Source organism: Alosa alosa, chromosome 5 (assembly GCF_017589495.1).
Source record: "Alosa alosa isolate M-15738 ecotype Scorff River chromosome 5, AALO_Geno_1.1, whole genome shotgun sequence".
Lineage (NCBI taxonomy): Eukaryota > Metazoa > Chordata > Actinopteri > Clupeiformes > Clupeidae > Alosa > Alosa alosa.
In genome coordinates this window covers 29,891,913-29,909,412 of record NC_063193.1, presented here as the reverse complement: position 1 = coordinate 29,909,412, position 17,500 = coordinate 29,891,913, and the positions used below count along the sequence as shown (strand labels likewise).

At 46.1% G+C, this 17,500-nt stretch overlaps 1 protein-coding gene across 5 annotated transcripts in view; it reads right to left on the bottom strand.

Annotated features, from left to right (window-relative positions):
* Positions 1-17,500, bottom strand: part of rapgef1a (Rap guanine nucleotide exchange factor (GEF) 1a) — a 68,353-nt gene that overhangs the window by 26,377 nt on the left and 24,476 nt on the right. For all 5 annotated transcript variants that reach the window (XM_048242951.1, XM_048242954.1, XM_048242955.1 and 2 more), the window contains exons 2-8: positions 16,043-16,191; positions 13,370-13,548; positions 11,852-12,014; positions 11,484-11,572; positions 11,021-11,242; positions 4,428-4,548; positions 416-596 (exon numbers count right to left, since the gene is read on the bottom strand). In XM_048242951.1, coding sequence (XP_048098908.1) covers positions 416-596; positions 4,428-4,548; positions 11,021-11,242; positions 11,484-11,572; positions 11,852-12,014; positions 13,370-13,548; positions 16,043-16,191 — 1,104 coding nt within the window. The remainder of the gene's footprint in view (positions 1-415; positions 597-4,427; positions 4,549-11,020; positions 11,243-11,483; positions 11,573-11,851; positions 12,015-13,369; positions 13,549-16,042; positions 16,192-17,500) is intronic.

Here is a 17,500-nt window from a genome sequence, read left to right as displayed (position 1 = left end):
AAAGCATCTATCTATCTATCTATCTATCTATCTATCTATCCATCCATCCATCTATCCATCCATCCATCCATCCATCCATCCATCAAATAACAGGACACCGATGAAGTAGATCTGGTAAAAAAAAGTTAAGCACCATTCCATATCAATGCTTAGGAATGGTATCTATAACAACCATAGCAGGACGACGGTTGAGCCTGGAGGCAGGCTTCGCAACAATGGAATCAACTGTAAACAAGCTAACTATCCACGCTATCTCTGTTGGGGCCAAAGAAAGATACACAAACTGAACAAGTCGGCTTCTTTTTAAGCGGAACCACTTGTTTTCTTTGCGTGCTGCAATAGCATGACTATTGCCTCTGCCAGAGCTGCTCTCTCTGTGTGTGTGTGTGTGTGTGTGTGTGTGTGTGTGTCTTACCCAGCGTCTCACAGCTGGTGTTGCGTGAGCACTGTCCGCTGTCCTGCTCGATGGAGGAGAGCTGCTCGTCCGACTTGCTGAGTTTGCCCATGCTGCTGCAGGGGGACAGACGCGGAGACTCGCCGCCGTACGAGTGACTTCCCCCAGAGAAGCGCCGCTGGAGCGCGTCCGCCTCGTAGTCCTGACACACAGACACACACACACACACCATACACACACCACACCACACACACACACACACACACACACACACACACACACACACACACCATACACACACACACACACCATACACACACACACACACACCATACACACACACCATACACACACACACCATACACACACACACACCACACACACCATACACACACAGACACACACACACACACAGATAAGCAAGTGCCCATACCCATGGGCCCAACAAACACACACAAAGACAATTTGCTGCTGTAGAATTCACTTTCTAGAGCAAACTTGTTCTAAGCAGCTTGGCGTTTTTATATATTTTGATATTTTGTATTTTAGGGACTTTCTATTCTGACAGACACGTGGCCTCATGAACAGCAGATTTGAGTTCATGAACAGGTTCATGGTTCATAAACAGCTCATGTGAGGTAGAGCTCAGTAGCACAAACACAAACACGATCACGCATACGCGACGCGACAAAGACGCGACGCGACGCCACGCGCACACACACCAGTGTTTCCCCTACAATGTATTCATCACGGCATGGCAGCTCCTGGAATTCAAGCCACTGAAAAAAAAAAGTTGGCTAATTAAAAAAAAAAAAAAACAACACTTAAGTGAACTTCAGGAACAGCTGCCGTTCGTTCAGGTTTGATGTCAACAAATAATAGTAGGCTAACGTTGAAGGCAGTCAGGGATTCCACAGGAGATCATGCTTGTTTGTGTTTATGTTTAAGTTTATTAGCAGGCGCAATTTTGTGCAAAAAACGTAGGCTACATTATGTTAACCAGGGAACCAAATTAAAACGCATGTGAGATAGCTTCGCCCTACCTTCAGTAGCCTATTCCCCAGATAAATTCCATGCAGTGTTTCGTTTTTGTTTGTGATACAGGCAATGCTTTTAAGCCCTGTGTTGCTAACATACCTAGGCTGTGAAACTAAGGTCTAGCTAGCCTATTGGTGGGTTTAATTGAATTTGAGTAATAGGATACGCAACCATTTACATCTGGAGATAGTTTGTAATTCCTGTAGAGCTCACCAAAATTATAGAAATGATACAAGACACTTATCTTCTATAATCCAAGATAGATTTTCTTCGAGTTTTTGAGCATTTATTTTACCAAATGACATGGAAAACATAATTCATTTCATCCACATATTCTTATGCACCATGCACAACAACGCTGCTAAGTTAACTTAAAACCGTGAGAATCAAGCAAGCCTTGCCGTCACGGCATTAAAATGACAAGCTCTCAATTTGACTTGCACAGCACCAATACAGTGTAATGACATGAAAGAGAAGTCTTATAGTTTATACAGTGCTGTGCAAAAGTAAAGACACCCATGCTGAAATTGACTAAAAGGAGGAATAAAAAACATCTTTTGCCTTTTGTCTTAATTAAAAAAAAAATAGGACATCAATTATTTTTTAATGTATCATGTATCGTAAATAAATAAATGTTATTATATAAATAAATGTCTTAACTGATGCACAGCACTGTATATTCTAAGTCAGTGGTCCCCAAACGTTTTCTTCCGAGGGCCAGCTTACTATGCCTGGCTGTAAGAGAGGGCCAGAGACTCGGAGTATATCAGTAACCATAAATAGCTTAGTGCTGTGAACAACAGCAGTCTACCTTAGTTGAATATTCCATTACATTTAATCTATAGGCTATTGCAATTTAATACCATTGTTAGCTGTGTTTATATTGCCATCATGCCATATCAGTGTAAAATGTAACTGAAATTAAATAATACTAATAAAAAGACTTTTGCATTCCCAAAAGTATTAGCAGGTAGTCCCAAAAGTATAGTTCATTAAAAATGTATGAACTCTGAACTCTGAAAATGTAAAGTTCTCAAACTATGAGAATTTTATGAAGTGCTGAAGTGGTCTGAAATGACCACCATTCTAACTTTCACTCACCTGAACTTGTGAACATTGTATGAACATTTGAACAAATAAAAATAATTATTCCAGAAAGTCCCAGAAATATGACTTGAATATAAGTTAGTTAGTTATTAACAATTCATTGATAAACTTTTAGAATACTTTGAGCACTGATGCAGTCAGCATAGGCCTCTTACATTGTTTGCAGATAGGCCTACATTTCATTCAGTTTTTGATGGCAAACGCGAAACAGCGCCAAAACAACCACCAGTGGACAAAAAGAGTATTACATGTGTACTGTTAAGACTCGCCATAGAGAATGAATGGGGGAAATCGCGGAGGTTATAGTTTGACGATGTCGTATTCCCGTGCGGGCCGGTTGCTATATACCACGGACATGTTTTGCGGGGCCACCCAAAATGAGGTAGCGGGCCGTAGTTTAGGGACCACTGTTCTAAGTAGTAATAGTTTGTACAGTGGCCTACAGTGTACAGTTGTACAGTGGCTAATTACTAATAATGTAAATGAAAAAGTTGAAAGAAAAACATGAATAAGTAACAAGTGCTGCAATAATCATGCTTTGTAAATGCTTGTGTTGATGGTTATGTCACACACACGCAAGCATCACCCATCTACACACACGCACAAACACATGCTTTGTAAATGCTTGTGTTGATGGTTATGTCCCTAATCTGTCCCTTTCTTTCACAAAATCCACCAGAAGTCACCATTTAAGGAGTCATTTTTTCAATTTTTTTTTGTGGGGGTGGCTTCCTACGATCAACAGCACCGCTGCTGGAAAATGTTCTAGAGGAAACACTGCACACACACGCAAGCATCACCCATCTACACACACACACACACACACACACACACACACACACACACACACACACACACACACACACACACACACACACACACACACAAGCATCACCCATCTACACACACACACACACACACAAGCATCACCCATCTACACGCATGCACAGACACACACACACACACGCAAGCATCACCCATCTACACACAGGCACACACACAAACACACGCAAGCATCACCCATCTACACACACGCAAGCATCACCCATCTACACACACGCACGCACACACACACACACACACGCAAGCATCACCCATCTACACACACACACGCAAGCATCGCCCATCTACACACACACACGCACACACACACACACACACGCAAGCATCACCCATCTACACACACACACGCACGCACACACACGCAAGAATCACCCATCTACACACACAAGCATCACCCATCTACACACACACACGCGACACACACACACATGCAAGCATCACCCATCTACACACACACGCACGCAAGCATCACCCATCTACACACACACACACACGCGCAAGCATCACCCATCTACACACACGCACACACACACACACACACACGCAAGCATCACCCATATACACACACGCACACACACACACACACACACCGCAAGCATCACCCATCTACACACACGCACGCACACACACGCAAGCATCACCCATCTACACACACACGCACACACACATGCAAGCATCACCCATCTATACACACACACGCGGACACACACACACACACGCCAAGCATCACCCATCTACACACACACACACACACACACACCCACACACAAGCATCACCCATCTACACACACGCACGCACACACACATGCAAGCATCACCCATCTACACACGTGCACGCACACACACGCAAGCATCACCCATCTACACACACACACACGCACACGCACGCAAGCATCACCCATCTACACACACACACGCAAGCATCACCCATCTACACACACACACGCACAAGCATCACCCATCTACACACACACACACACACGCCTGTGTTGCCGATGGGAGCCGCTGGTGGCTCTCTCTTTGTCACTAACACACACACACACACCTGTTTGGTGATGCCGATGGGAAGACTGGAGCCGCCGGTGTCTCTGCTCATGGGCGCCACCACTGCCACACGTGTGGGAGACGGAGCCGACTGGCGCTTCTTAGGAGGAAGGGCTGGAGGACTGGAGAGAGAGAGAGAGAAAAGGAGAGAGAAGGAGAGAGAAGGAGAGAATGAGAGAGAGATAGAGAGAGAGAGAGAGAGAGAGAGAGAGAGAGAGAGAGGAGAGAAGGAGAGAGAGATAGAGATATGGAGAGAGAGAGAAGAGAGATGGAGATATGGAGAGAGAGAGAGAGAGAGATAGAGATAGAGAGGAGAGAGAGATAGAGATATGGAGAGAGCGGGAGAGAGAGAGAGAGAGGGAGAGAGAGGGAGAGATTTGTGGAGAGGTAAAGAGAGAGAGAAACATGGTGGAGAGCAAGAGGGCAAGAGAGGGAGTGAGAGAGAGAGGGAGGGAAAAAGAGAGCAGGGTTTAATTATGTTTCACATAACTGTAGCTGTCCCTTCCTTCACATTACTTACATACTGTGGAGCGGATTGAGAAGGATGAGACACACCAGGGACCAACTGAGGTTATATAACAGGGCTGGGAGGTTGGATACACACACACACACACACACACACACACACACACACACAAAGTGGAGATAGCAAGCCAGTGGAGATAGCAAGAGAGTGTGCATTTGCATGCGAGTATGTGAGTGTGTGTGTGTGTGTGTGTGTGTGTGTGTGTGGAGAGTATGTGTGTGAAGAGTCTACTGCTATGAGCATGTGTGCGTGTGTGGTGTGTGTGAGGAGAGGGTGTGTGTGTGTGAAGAGTGTACGTGTGTGAGGAGGCTTTTATGAGAGTGTGTGTGTGTATGGAGAGTGTGTTAAGTGAGAGTCTGTTCTGAGAGAGAGAGTGTGTGTGTGTGTGTGTGTGTGTGTGAGGAGTGTGTGTGTGTGAGGAGTGTACATGTGTGAGGAGGCTGCTATGAGAGCTGCTATGAGAGTGTGTGAAGAGGCTACATTCTCCTGTGTGTGTGTGTGTGTGTGTGTGTGTGTGTGTGTGTGTGTGTGTGTGTGTGTGTGTGTGTGTGTGTGTGTGTGTGTGTGTGTGTCGTGACACAGGGTCCGCTCCATAATCATCCTCCAGGAGAAAGCCCAGGACCGAGAGAAACTCCTCCTCAAATTCATCAAAATCATGAAGGTAAAGTAAAAGGCTACATTCTCCTGTGTGTGTGTGAAGAGTGTATGTGTGTGAAGAGGCTACATTCTCCTCATTCCAGCGGTGGAATGCATCTCTGGCCACAGACCACAGCTCTCCTCTAAGCCCCTAGAGTCACTGATCTCCCGCACTCTCACACAAAACAAACACACACACACAGCTGTAGCCCTGCTGTTTCACTTAAACTAATGCCAAACGCAACACAGTGAGAAGTTCTGTATTTTTTTTTACACAGTGCTGATACACAACACTCAAGCAAACCTCACTAAACTAGCAAAGTCTGCATTGTAAAACACACACCACCTCACACAGTCTCACTAACACAGCTAATACAGCCAACCCACAGAACAGCACACACACCACCTCACACAGTCTCACGAACACAGCTAACACACAGAGCAACACACACACCACCTTACAGTCTCACTAACACAGCTAACACACAGAGCAACACACACACCACTTCACAGAGGTGGAGAGAGGAGGTGGAGAGAGGAGGATGTGGAGAGAGGAGGATGTGGAGAGAGGAGGTGGAGAGAGGAGGAGGTGGAGAGAGGAGGATGTGGAGAGAGGAGGTGGAGAGAGGAGGTGGAGAGAGGAGGATGTGGAGAGAGGAGGTGGAGAGAGGAGGAGGTGGGAGAGGAGGAGGTGGAGAGAGGAGGATGTGGAGAGAGGAGGTGGAAAGAGGAGTTGGGGTTCTGATGTAGGACTGTTTCTCCACATCCTGTGGCAGTAGATACTAGGCCGTGGTTGGTGTGTGGTGTGTGACATCACCAACACTACCGACATTCCTCCAACTAAAGGCTCATTCACACACACACACACACACACACACACACACACACACACACACACACACACATCACTCACTATGACATGACTGGGACCTCTTCAACTAGCGGCTCAGTCACACAGCTGGTTGGAGACAACGCAACACACACAGGGACATTATCTTACACTGACATGACTGGCGTTTGTCCAACTGACAACTCATCCACCCAGCTGGTTGGTTGGAGACCCCCACACACACACACACACACACACACACACACACACACACACACACACGCCTTGCACGCACACACAGAGTGAACATTATTTTATACTGACATCACTGGTGTTTGTCCAACTTACAGCTCATCCACACAGCTGGTTAAAGCCACACACACACAGGGCTATATTTTATATTGGCGTATGTCCAGCTAACAACAGGTCATCCACAGAGAAGATGAGAACAGGATAGCAGAGAGACCCAAGGAAAACAACTTACTTCTTTCTATGTGTGGCAATATCCTCAGCTGCCCGACACACACACACACACACACACACACACACACACACACACACACACACACACACACACACAGTCATGATCTTAGACTGGAAGAATGACGCTTGTGTGTGTTAAGGAGGATGTGTCGTCTTGAGGGCTCGTAAGAGTGAGACCCAGTCTAAACAAGACAGCCTCTGGCTACACACACACACTTGCTCTGTCTAGACCTCGCCGGTGTGATTCACCATCTCTGTTCTAACTCGCTCTCAAAAACACACACACACACACACACACACACACTTTACTTCTTTATTTGTGTCCACAATTCAGAATAAATATTACGTTAGGACACAAATTTAATGTGTGTAATCATTGCTCAGCAAAGATTCAGTCATGTGACTGTTGACAATAACAAAGCAACAGCACAACAGATGTTATGGACACTTGGACACAACACTTCCAGACGTCCAATAATGCAGTGGTTCTCAAACTTTTCACAATGAGTACCACCCACGAAAACAGTTGGCTCTCCAAGTACCACCATTATGACCGGCATTAAAATACAGGTGTGTACAGGCCAATTCAACTACATATTTTACATACTGTTTTGCGTTGTCAACTCTTTATGAAAAGACACCTTGGAGACTCCCTGAGTACCACTAGCGAGAGTTCGCGTACCACCAGTGGTACCCTTACCACAGTTTGAGAACCACTGCAATAATGGATGAAATCACTTTTGTAAATCAAGCTATGCTGAGACTCCTAGTGATCAGCCTATGTACTGCACGTGACCCAACCTGCCAAATATAAGCACAAGATATTGGAATTTGGAGCCACGACCGCAAATCTGCTGTACAAGAGGCTGATATTTCACCAGCTTTGTTAAATAGGCTGAAGGTTAAATAGGACACAGACACGGACACAGACACAGACACAGGCACAGACACACACAGAGAAATATCTATAATAAACACAGATAAAATATATATATAGATCAGAGTTTCCGCTAGAAAAAAATGGTGCCGGTCACAGAGGTTTAGTTTTCCGGACATTTTGATGATATGCCGGTCAAATATCCTATTATCCCTTTTTAATTAGTCAAATTAAACTGAGACAGGCTATGTATCTTAAAGAATGACATAATCAGGCTGTATAGAATGCAACATGCCCAACTTAAACATGCCTAACAAGATCTAGCCAGTATCTTTTCATGGACAGCAAGAGTCCGCTTAGTTAGTTGTTTTAAAAAAAGGCTCGTTGTTTGTTGCTGCTACCCGTTATCTCCAGTGGTGACTGTTTAACTTACACAGATGCGAACACACAAGAATGAGCGCTCACACCACCACCCCCTAATGCTATGCCTCTTTATTTGATAACAATAAATTAAGAAATGTTTCCAATTCTGGGAAGTTTCTTTTTCTTTCGACCGCGGTTCAATGATACCGTTTAATTGTGCCAGAAATTATCCGCGGACCAGTAATCGCCTCGTCGAGGAGGCCCTAACCCTGCAGATCATAGACAGAGAACGCATAGGCCTACTGTTTGCTTTGGGTAAAGAACACTTTGCATGTCCAGTGTACATGGAGAATGACAAGTGTCATGGAGCGGCCGCACCCCCGCAACTCCACTTCCAATGTCACTGATTCCGACAGATGGGCCACGGCTGCCCTCAATTTAATTAATAAATGCCCTGTTTAATAGCTTACTTTTCAAACGGTAGAGCCTGTTCATTTAGAAACATAGCCAGAGGACGTATAATATAGGCTTACACATTAAGACTTATTCTCAAAATCAGATTGTGTTAGGGGACGGGATTATTAGCCAATTTCAATTGGAGAGATTTCATTTTTTTTCCGGCCAATGTCCGGTAATTACCGGACAACGGAAACCCTGATAGATATATATATAGATATATATATAGATAGTTCCCTTTCTGCACCTCTGCTCTACCATGCTGGGGGAATAATGTCAAGTGTGCGAGGTGCACTGACAACAACACGAGCCAGTCTCACCTGGTCTCCTTAGCCTCATTAGTATGGGTCAGTGTGTAAACACACACACGTCTATAAGGTGCTCACTAGTATGGGTCCAGTGTGTAAACACACACACGTCTATAAGGTGCTCACTAGTATGGGTCCAGTGTGTAAACACACACACGTCTATAAGGTGCAGTATGGGTCAGTGTGTAAACACACAACACGTCTGTAAGGTGCTCATTAGTATGGGTCAGTGTGTAAACACACACACACGTCTGTAAGGTGCTCACTAGTATGGGTCAGTGTGTAAAACACACACACACACACACACACACACACACGTCTGTAAGGTGCAGTATGGGTCAGTGTGTAAACACACACACACACGTCTGTAAGGTGCTCACTAGTATGGGTCAGTGTGTAAACACACACACACACACACGTCTGTAAGGTGCAGTATGGGTCAGTGTGTAAACACACACACACACACGTCTGTAAGGTGCAGTATGGGTCAGTGTGTAAACACACACACAAGTCTGTAAGGTGCTCACTAGTATGGGTCAGTGTGTAAAACACACACACACACACACGTCTGTAAGGTGCAGTATGGGTCAGTGTGTAAACACACACACGTCTGTAAGGTGCAGTATGGGTCAGTGTGTAAACACACACACAAGTCTGTAACGGATATAAATAAAACTGACACACAGATCCATCCACACACTTGAAGAGTCATGCTGCTCCCTGCATTACACAGATCCATCCACACACATGAAGAGTCATGCTGCTCCCTGCATTACACAGATCCATCCACACACATGAAGAGTCATGCTGCTCCCTGCATTACACAGATCCATCCACACACATGAAGAGTCATGCTGCTCCCTGCATTACATGGACGCTGGGGTAACGTGAGCTGTTTTGGCTCTCTCTTTTCCTGCCTTCTCTCTCTTTTCCTGCCTTCTCTCTCTTTTCCTGCCTTCTCGGCCTAAATAAACCCTTACGCAGCCTTGCCCTGGAGCAGAGTGCCCGTCAGCAGCCTTGCCCTGGAGCAGAGTGCCAAGTTGAGTTAAATTTAGCTCCCAAGTAAGATGAGCAATATGACCATTAACATTTTCTCTTCATTAACTGATTTGGACTGGCACACGTTATGTAAAGTTGGTTACATCCAGTGTGTCTGTATGTGGTTTCTAACAATGGGCTTACACAAAATGTGGCAAACCTAGCAACCACTGTCACTGACTATCTTGATGTCAACTGGTATGGCTGTCACTGACCAGTCTTGCCACCCTCAGGTATCACACTACCTGCCCAGTCTCACCCTCAGGTATCACACTACCTGCCCAGTCTCACCCTCAGGTATCACACTACCTGCCCAGTCTCACCCTCAGGTGTCACACTACCTGCTCAGCGTAGCGTCCAGAGGCGCATACGTATCAGTTCCTCCACAGAGCATCAGTACTCTGCTCGTAACGGATGAATGCCGTGGTCAGTCTGCTCACAGTCTGCTGCAGGTCACACACACACACACACACACACACACTCTGTGGATGCCGTGGTCAGTCTGCTCACAGTCTGCTGCAGGTCACATACACATACAGACACACACACACACACACACAAGCACACACACACAGTCTGTGGATGCCGTGGTCAGTCTGCTCACAGTCTGCTGCAGGTCACTATACACACACACACACACACACATACTCTGTGGATGCCGTGGTCAGTCTGCTCACAGATCACGCCTGAGCTGGGGAACTTTCGAGAAGCCAAGCACACAAAGTCACTGGCGTGCACACGCATGCACGTACACACACACACGCCTCAGATTGGTGCAAAATGCAAAGTAAAACCAGCACACACACCTACTAGATAGGTGCAAAATGCAAAGTAAAACCAGCACACACACACACACACACCTACTAGATAAGTGCAAAGTGTCAAACCAGCCCGTTTCCATCTTACTGTAAGCTTGGCTTTCGCATCTGCACTGTTTCTGTATCTGAGGCTCTGAACAGTCATATCAAGACTCGAGAGTCTCCAACCCACAACACGCACATTTAAATATGGGGGCGGCACTTCCTCATTGGTGGTGGTGGTGAGTGTGTGAGTGAGTGTGAGTGTGTGTTATTCTTACCAGTGCTCAGGAACCTTCAGCCCGGGGAGGGGGGGTTTTGGGGGGGCCACCTCCTCATCGGTGGAGTCGTTGAGGACTTCGGTGGACCGTGTTAAGGTGGAGGAGGGCTTCATGGGCCGTGTTAAGGTGGAGGAGGGCTTCATGGGCGCCTCCACCTCTCCATCCTTCTCTTTCTCCTTCTCTTTCTCTCCAACAGTCTCACCCGCAGGAGCCTCCGGCGTGCTACACACACACACACACACACACACACTTCAGTATTAACTCACAATGCTCTCACCAAAAGAAAACACACACACACACACACACACACACACACACACACACACACACACAAACCAAACAGCAGACACACACATGCATGGCACACAACAGAAAACCAAAGACTTCAAGGGGCCCAATAGTGGGCAAAAGGACAACTATAGTAAATGCCATGGAACACACACACACGCGCACACACACACACCTGTCCTGGATGGTCACAGGAGGCACGGGCTTGACGGGGGAGGTGGGGGAAGGGTGCTCCTGCTTCTCAATGGTCAGCTTCACCAGCTCCTGGAGGGCACAGCATAGGTCAAAGGTCAAAGGTCAAACAGAGGCCACAGCAGGGCGGCGGCACACACAGGTCAGGAAACCTCTCGTTCATGCACAAAAGGCTATCATCCAGAGAACAGCGCTCATCAGGGACCAAACAACTACACGCCATCACTGATTATGGACCAATCAGCTGGGACAACTCCATGAGTGTAAACCGTTGGCGATTCAGACACAAACTCATACACACTCGTTCACACTATCGTTCACACACACACACACACACACACACACACACACCTTAACGCCATCCAGTACCGCTCTGATCACCGTGGTGACTGACACGATGGTCTCCTTGTCGTCCAGGTTGATGTCTTCGTCTCCGAGCATCACCTGGTCGGACCAGTGGATGAGGTTGCCCAGGCTCTGGTAGACCCGGTTCAGACACGAAGACACGGCCGAGCTGCAGGGGACAGGAAGTGCGCGGTCAGACACAGGGCGCGATCATACACGGGGAAGCATCATACACGGGGCGCGATCATACACGGGGAACCATCAGACACAGGGGCACCATCAGACACAGGGGCACCATCAGACACAGGGGCACCATCAGACACAGGGCGCGGTTCGGTTTGGTGCACTATCTTTTAATAAAAACGCAAATGACAACGGGCATTGTTTTTCCGCTTGGAGCTGCAAAACCAGCGTCCTGTCTGATCACAACCTCAGAGAGGGTTAACTCCGTAGGACCAACTGGGCACTGACACCACCAAGGACATAGCAGGGCCATATGCAGTGGACACCCATACTGAGGATGACAATGCATTCCTCTACTGTATAGTCGGCTGATTTGGGTTACAGCACATGATAAGATATAAAAGTCTAATTAGAAATCACTGTAGTGCGAACATGATCCAAAAGACAACACACAACAAACATGGTTGACAGAGGTAGTGTTATAAAGCCATCTTGCTTGAGTTGGAAGCTACAGTAACTGAGGTAGTGCTACAAAGCCATCTTGCTTGAGTTGGAAGCTAACTGAGGTAGTGCTACAAAGCCATCTTGCTTGAGCGATTGACAGGGCTCCACAGCTCCACAGGGCTGTCAATCAGAGGAGATCACCACACACGCAGGCTAATGAAACCATCTTAAGCTGATAGTGATCAAACGTGTTTCTAATTTGGTCCACAAGTTAAGGGTTGAATGGGTCTACACTCGGCAGCTAAACGAGACACGCTGCTTTAAAAGAAGGCCTGTGTGTGTGTGTGTGTGTGTGTGTGTGTGCGATGAACTGAACGGAGATGAAATAACTGTGAGCGGGTTTCTCCACACGCGTACGACAGCACTCGAGACTCGGTGAGTGAGCGGTGGAGTGCCCGTTGCGATCGCCCGCAGTGTCTCATCTGCTCTCCACAGCAGGGGTCAGGGAGGAGTAAGGCGGCGCATATTCTCAAGCCATTCGGTGGTAACACGTTATAACACCACCACTGATGCTATCTGCTGAGTTATATATATGGTATATGCTATATGCTATATGAAATGCTGATGCGAATCCAGCTTGATGGCTCATTACAGGGCTAAATTAATCTTCTGGATCACTTGGAACATGTGTCCAACTCTGCTTTAAACAGGCCTCTACTACAGGGTTAGACAGTCACATACAGACAAACAGATCTGTAAGGTGAGGGCAATCATTCGTGTCTGTGTCTGTGTCTGTGTGTGTGTGTGTGTGTGTGTGTGTGTGTGTGTGTGTGTGTGTGTGTGTGTGTGTGTGTGTGTGTGTGTGTGTGTGCGCGCAACTACAGCTGTTGTTCTTACCTGTGCTGTATCCTTGGGTCCACCTGGACCAGAGGCAGAACAGCCTCTAGAACCTTGCTGGCAGAACCGGGCAACATCTCTAGAACCTTCTTGTCCACCACCATCTTGTCGATGATGGTCTTGAAGTAACGCAAGGCACTGACCACATCTTTCTCATGCTCCTCCAGCCGACTCAGGTTCTGCAGAGGACACAGGGGGCAGACGAGAAAACAAGTCACCTTCAACGACGTCAAGCGTCTTCAGAGATGACCAGCTGGAAAGACCTGCGTGTGTGTGTGTGTGTGTTTCAAAGGACTTCCTGCCCATCAGTCTTCCCTGTTGAGACAAATAACCTCTCTCATGTTCGCTCAGCGAGAGACATGACTCCTCCACACTCTGAGAGTAGAGTGGTTTGTCACCTTCGATGATGATGGTTTGATGCCTGATGGCTTCTTACGCAACCATGCCGTACAATCACGATTACGTTAATAAAAGACCAGAAGCTTGGAGGTAAAGTTGAACTAGAGGCCAATGCTAACAGCCCTGGCCCCAGCAAAGGTAGGAACCGTGGACACACAGCAGGTTTGTGCACACAGCCGCCGGGCACAGGGGGCATTCCCATGGACAATTCACATAGAAATAGCATCTAAAAACGCATCTGTTTACTATAACTGAACCTACTGATTCTCCTTACAGAGTCACATTTTAAATAAGTTTATATAGTTACTGTTATTTTGATGGTTTGGTATTGTTATTATTCTGTTAAAATGATTTAGTCTATTACTATTGGTATAATTTTTGCGCACCATAGATACCGTAAAACCATTTCAAATAATAGCCTGGGCTTTCATTTTACAAAATCGCCGAACTGCACCGGCTTGTATTTGAGGCATGCATCTATATGAGACAGGCCTTTAATTACTTTAACACAAAACATTTCCTCTGCAAAAGGATGAAGGCCTACCCATATTATTATGTTATCCGATGATTGGCTTCAATTAGGGATCATTCATTTAGTCATTAGCTCATTGAGGGCCAGATGTACGTACATTTGCGAACGTAGCGTTATCAGCGACATGGACACATCGCAGATTGTGAACGCTGTACGCTGTAAACTGCGCCTTTCTCTGCCTTTCTCTGCCCATAAACGCAATTTACAAACGTCCACAACTGAATGGCAGAGCCTATACAAGCGCAGTTGAATGAAGTTAACTGATGAGAACATTAAAAAGAATCAAACGTTTAGCGATCATGCAATCATGAAATAATACCATGATATGATGACAAACAAGCAGGGAGATAATGTTCTACTCAAACTACTTGTGCATGTAGGCTATGGAAGATTGGTCAAATCTAGCAAGTAGGAAAGTTTAAGTGAAGTACGTGAAAGTGAAAGTAAAAGTAAGACATTAGAAAGTTGAGGTTACTTTTGGTAGTACAAATACTTTCACCACAAAAACTGGTGCTCTAAATAGCGATTCTGTTGTCTTTGAAAGGTTCTCTTATTGATGCATTGAACTGCAATTTGGATTAACACTTGCTTTTACAAGGCGGAAGTATTTAGGCGCAGAATAGACGTGCGCTTTCAGGAGCAGTCTTTGTACATACCGCGGAATAAATAATTAGGCGCTCTTTACTCTTCCCCTCCCATCTTTTTACGCTAATCTCCCACTTTCCCCTGGATCCTCCCATGATGCATATGCATGACATGACAAACGCAATGTGCCCTTTTCAGCTCCCGTGACAGGCAGTTTGCGCTTTTACATCATTGCGGCCTGTTTGTACATACCTCGGAATGATTTTAAACGCACATTGCGAAACAAATACGCCTGAAGTGGGCGCAAAAGCGTTAGTACATCTGGCCCAGAGTGTTAGAGATAATAGAGATAAAATAGCGGGGACAGCCGAGGCGATGGAAACATGTTATAATCAAACGTAATTTAAAAAGATACACCACACTGAAAGCTAATATTTTTGTCACTAGCCACCTACACCTGTCCTCTGTGAAACACAGTTGCATTTTCAACCCTGGACAAAACCAAATTATTAACGTTACAGCTGTTTCTCCCCAATTCTGTTCGGCAAATTTGACAACTGTCAGCTTAAATCATTTACTTCTTTCTCTTTGTCGCCATGATGGTATCGTGAGAAACGCATATAGAAATTGTCATGACAAGATAAAATATTATGTGTAATGCGCAAATCTGAATGGGATGAATTGAACGACATAGCATAGGCCTATAGTCCATACCGAAAAAAGTTGAAACAATTCAAAACTTTATAGTGTATACACTACCAGTCAAAGGTCTGGGGTCACTTAGAAATTTCCATTCCACTCCATTATAGACGGTATACCAGCTAAAATCAGTTGCATTGCTTTTTTTAATCAGGGCAGTTTTCAGATTACATTATATGCTTACATAAATTGCAAAATGGTTCTTAATGTTTTCTCAGTTAGCCTTTTGAAATGATTGAAACAAAAGTGCCTTTGAAACATTGGATGAATGGTTGCTGATTAGCAACGTAAATATATCAAGTCAAGAACCATTTTGCATTATGCAAGCACATAATGTAATCTGAAAACTGCTGCCATGATTAAAAAAAAAATGCAACTGATGTCAGCTGGTATTCTGTCTATAATGGTGTGGAATGACAAGAGCATGTGTGTGTGTGTGTGTGTGTGTGTGTGTGTACCTTGTTGACGTGCTTCTCCGGGGTCTTGACTGTGTTCTCTGTGGGGGGCTTGGGCGTCTTCTTGGACGACGGGGTCCTTTTGATTTTGGGTGAGTGGAACTTGTCCTTAAGTTTCATGGTGAAGGAAGACAAATGGGATCGCTGGGAGTCTGGAGGGAGGGAGAGAGAGATGGAGAGAGAGAGAGAGAGAGAGAGAGGGAGAGGAGGGAGGAGGGAGGGGGGGGAGATGGGAGGGGGAGAGAGATGGAGAGGGAGGGGAGAGAGGGGGAGAGAGAGAGAGAGAGGAAAGAGAGGAGGGGAGAGAGAGAGGGAGAGAGAGGGAGAGAGAGAGAGAGGAGAGAGAGAGAGAGAGGAGAGAGAAAGGAAGACAAAAGGGATGATGAGAGAAGAGATAAAAGGAGAGAGAGAGAGAGAGAGAGAGGGGTGATAAAGAGAGAGAAAGGAAGATAAAAGGGAAAGATGGTGAGAAAAAATAGATAGAGAGAGAAGAAGAGAGGAAGAGAGGGAGATAGAGGGAAAAAAGAGAGACACCAAGGCAGACATTAGAAAACAAAGTAATTCACGTCATGGAACATTGGGTTGAAGGCGTTGGAAAACTTTCCCATAATTCCTGTGTGCTTTCTAGTTTATGTGGTCGTATCACTGGAGGGTATCACAAGAGACTCAGAGGTAGACCACAGAAGGGTGTGCTGACTGTGAAGCAACAAATGCTTAAAAATCCACCACACATACACACACGAACACTTCGCAACTTGTTAAAGATCTTATGATATAGCACGTGCTGGGCCCTGACCCGAGCATGAAGTTAAGTGTTCGGTGATCTCAGATACCACCAGGATGCACGCACGCACACGCACACACACACACACACACACACACACACGACGGACTGAAACTGAACAAAGTAAGCGAGAAGCAAAGTGCAAAAAAAGTGAGAAAGTGCAAGAGGTCTGCTCCTGTATGGTGTGTGTGGGTGTGTGTGTGTGTGCGGGGGTGGGGGTGTTTGGGTGTGTATGTGTGTGTGAGCAGGGGTGTGTGCATGTCACTTCATGCCGCACATGTTAACCACCTCACATCAACACCCACTTATTATTGGCTAGTGTCAACAATGGAGCCACCCTGGCACAATAAACCATTCCTGTGTGTGTGTCTAGTATGGAGACACAAGAGGGGACTGCAGTGATGAGAGGGATTTATGTGTGTATGTGTGTGTGTGTGTGTGTGTCTAGTATGGAGACACAAGAGGGGACTGCAGTGATGAGAGGGATTTATTTATGTGTGTGTGTGTGTGTGTGTGTGTGTGTGTGTGTGTGTGTGTGTGTGTGTGTGTGTCTAGTATGGAGACACATAAGGGGGGACTACAGTGATGAGAGGGATTTATGTGTGTGTGTGTGTGTGTAGAGACAGAAGGGGACTATAGTGAGGAGGGGGATTTTTGGGGGGATGTGTGTGTGTGTG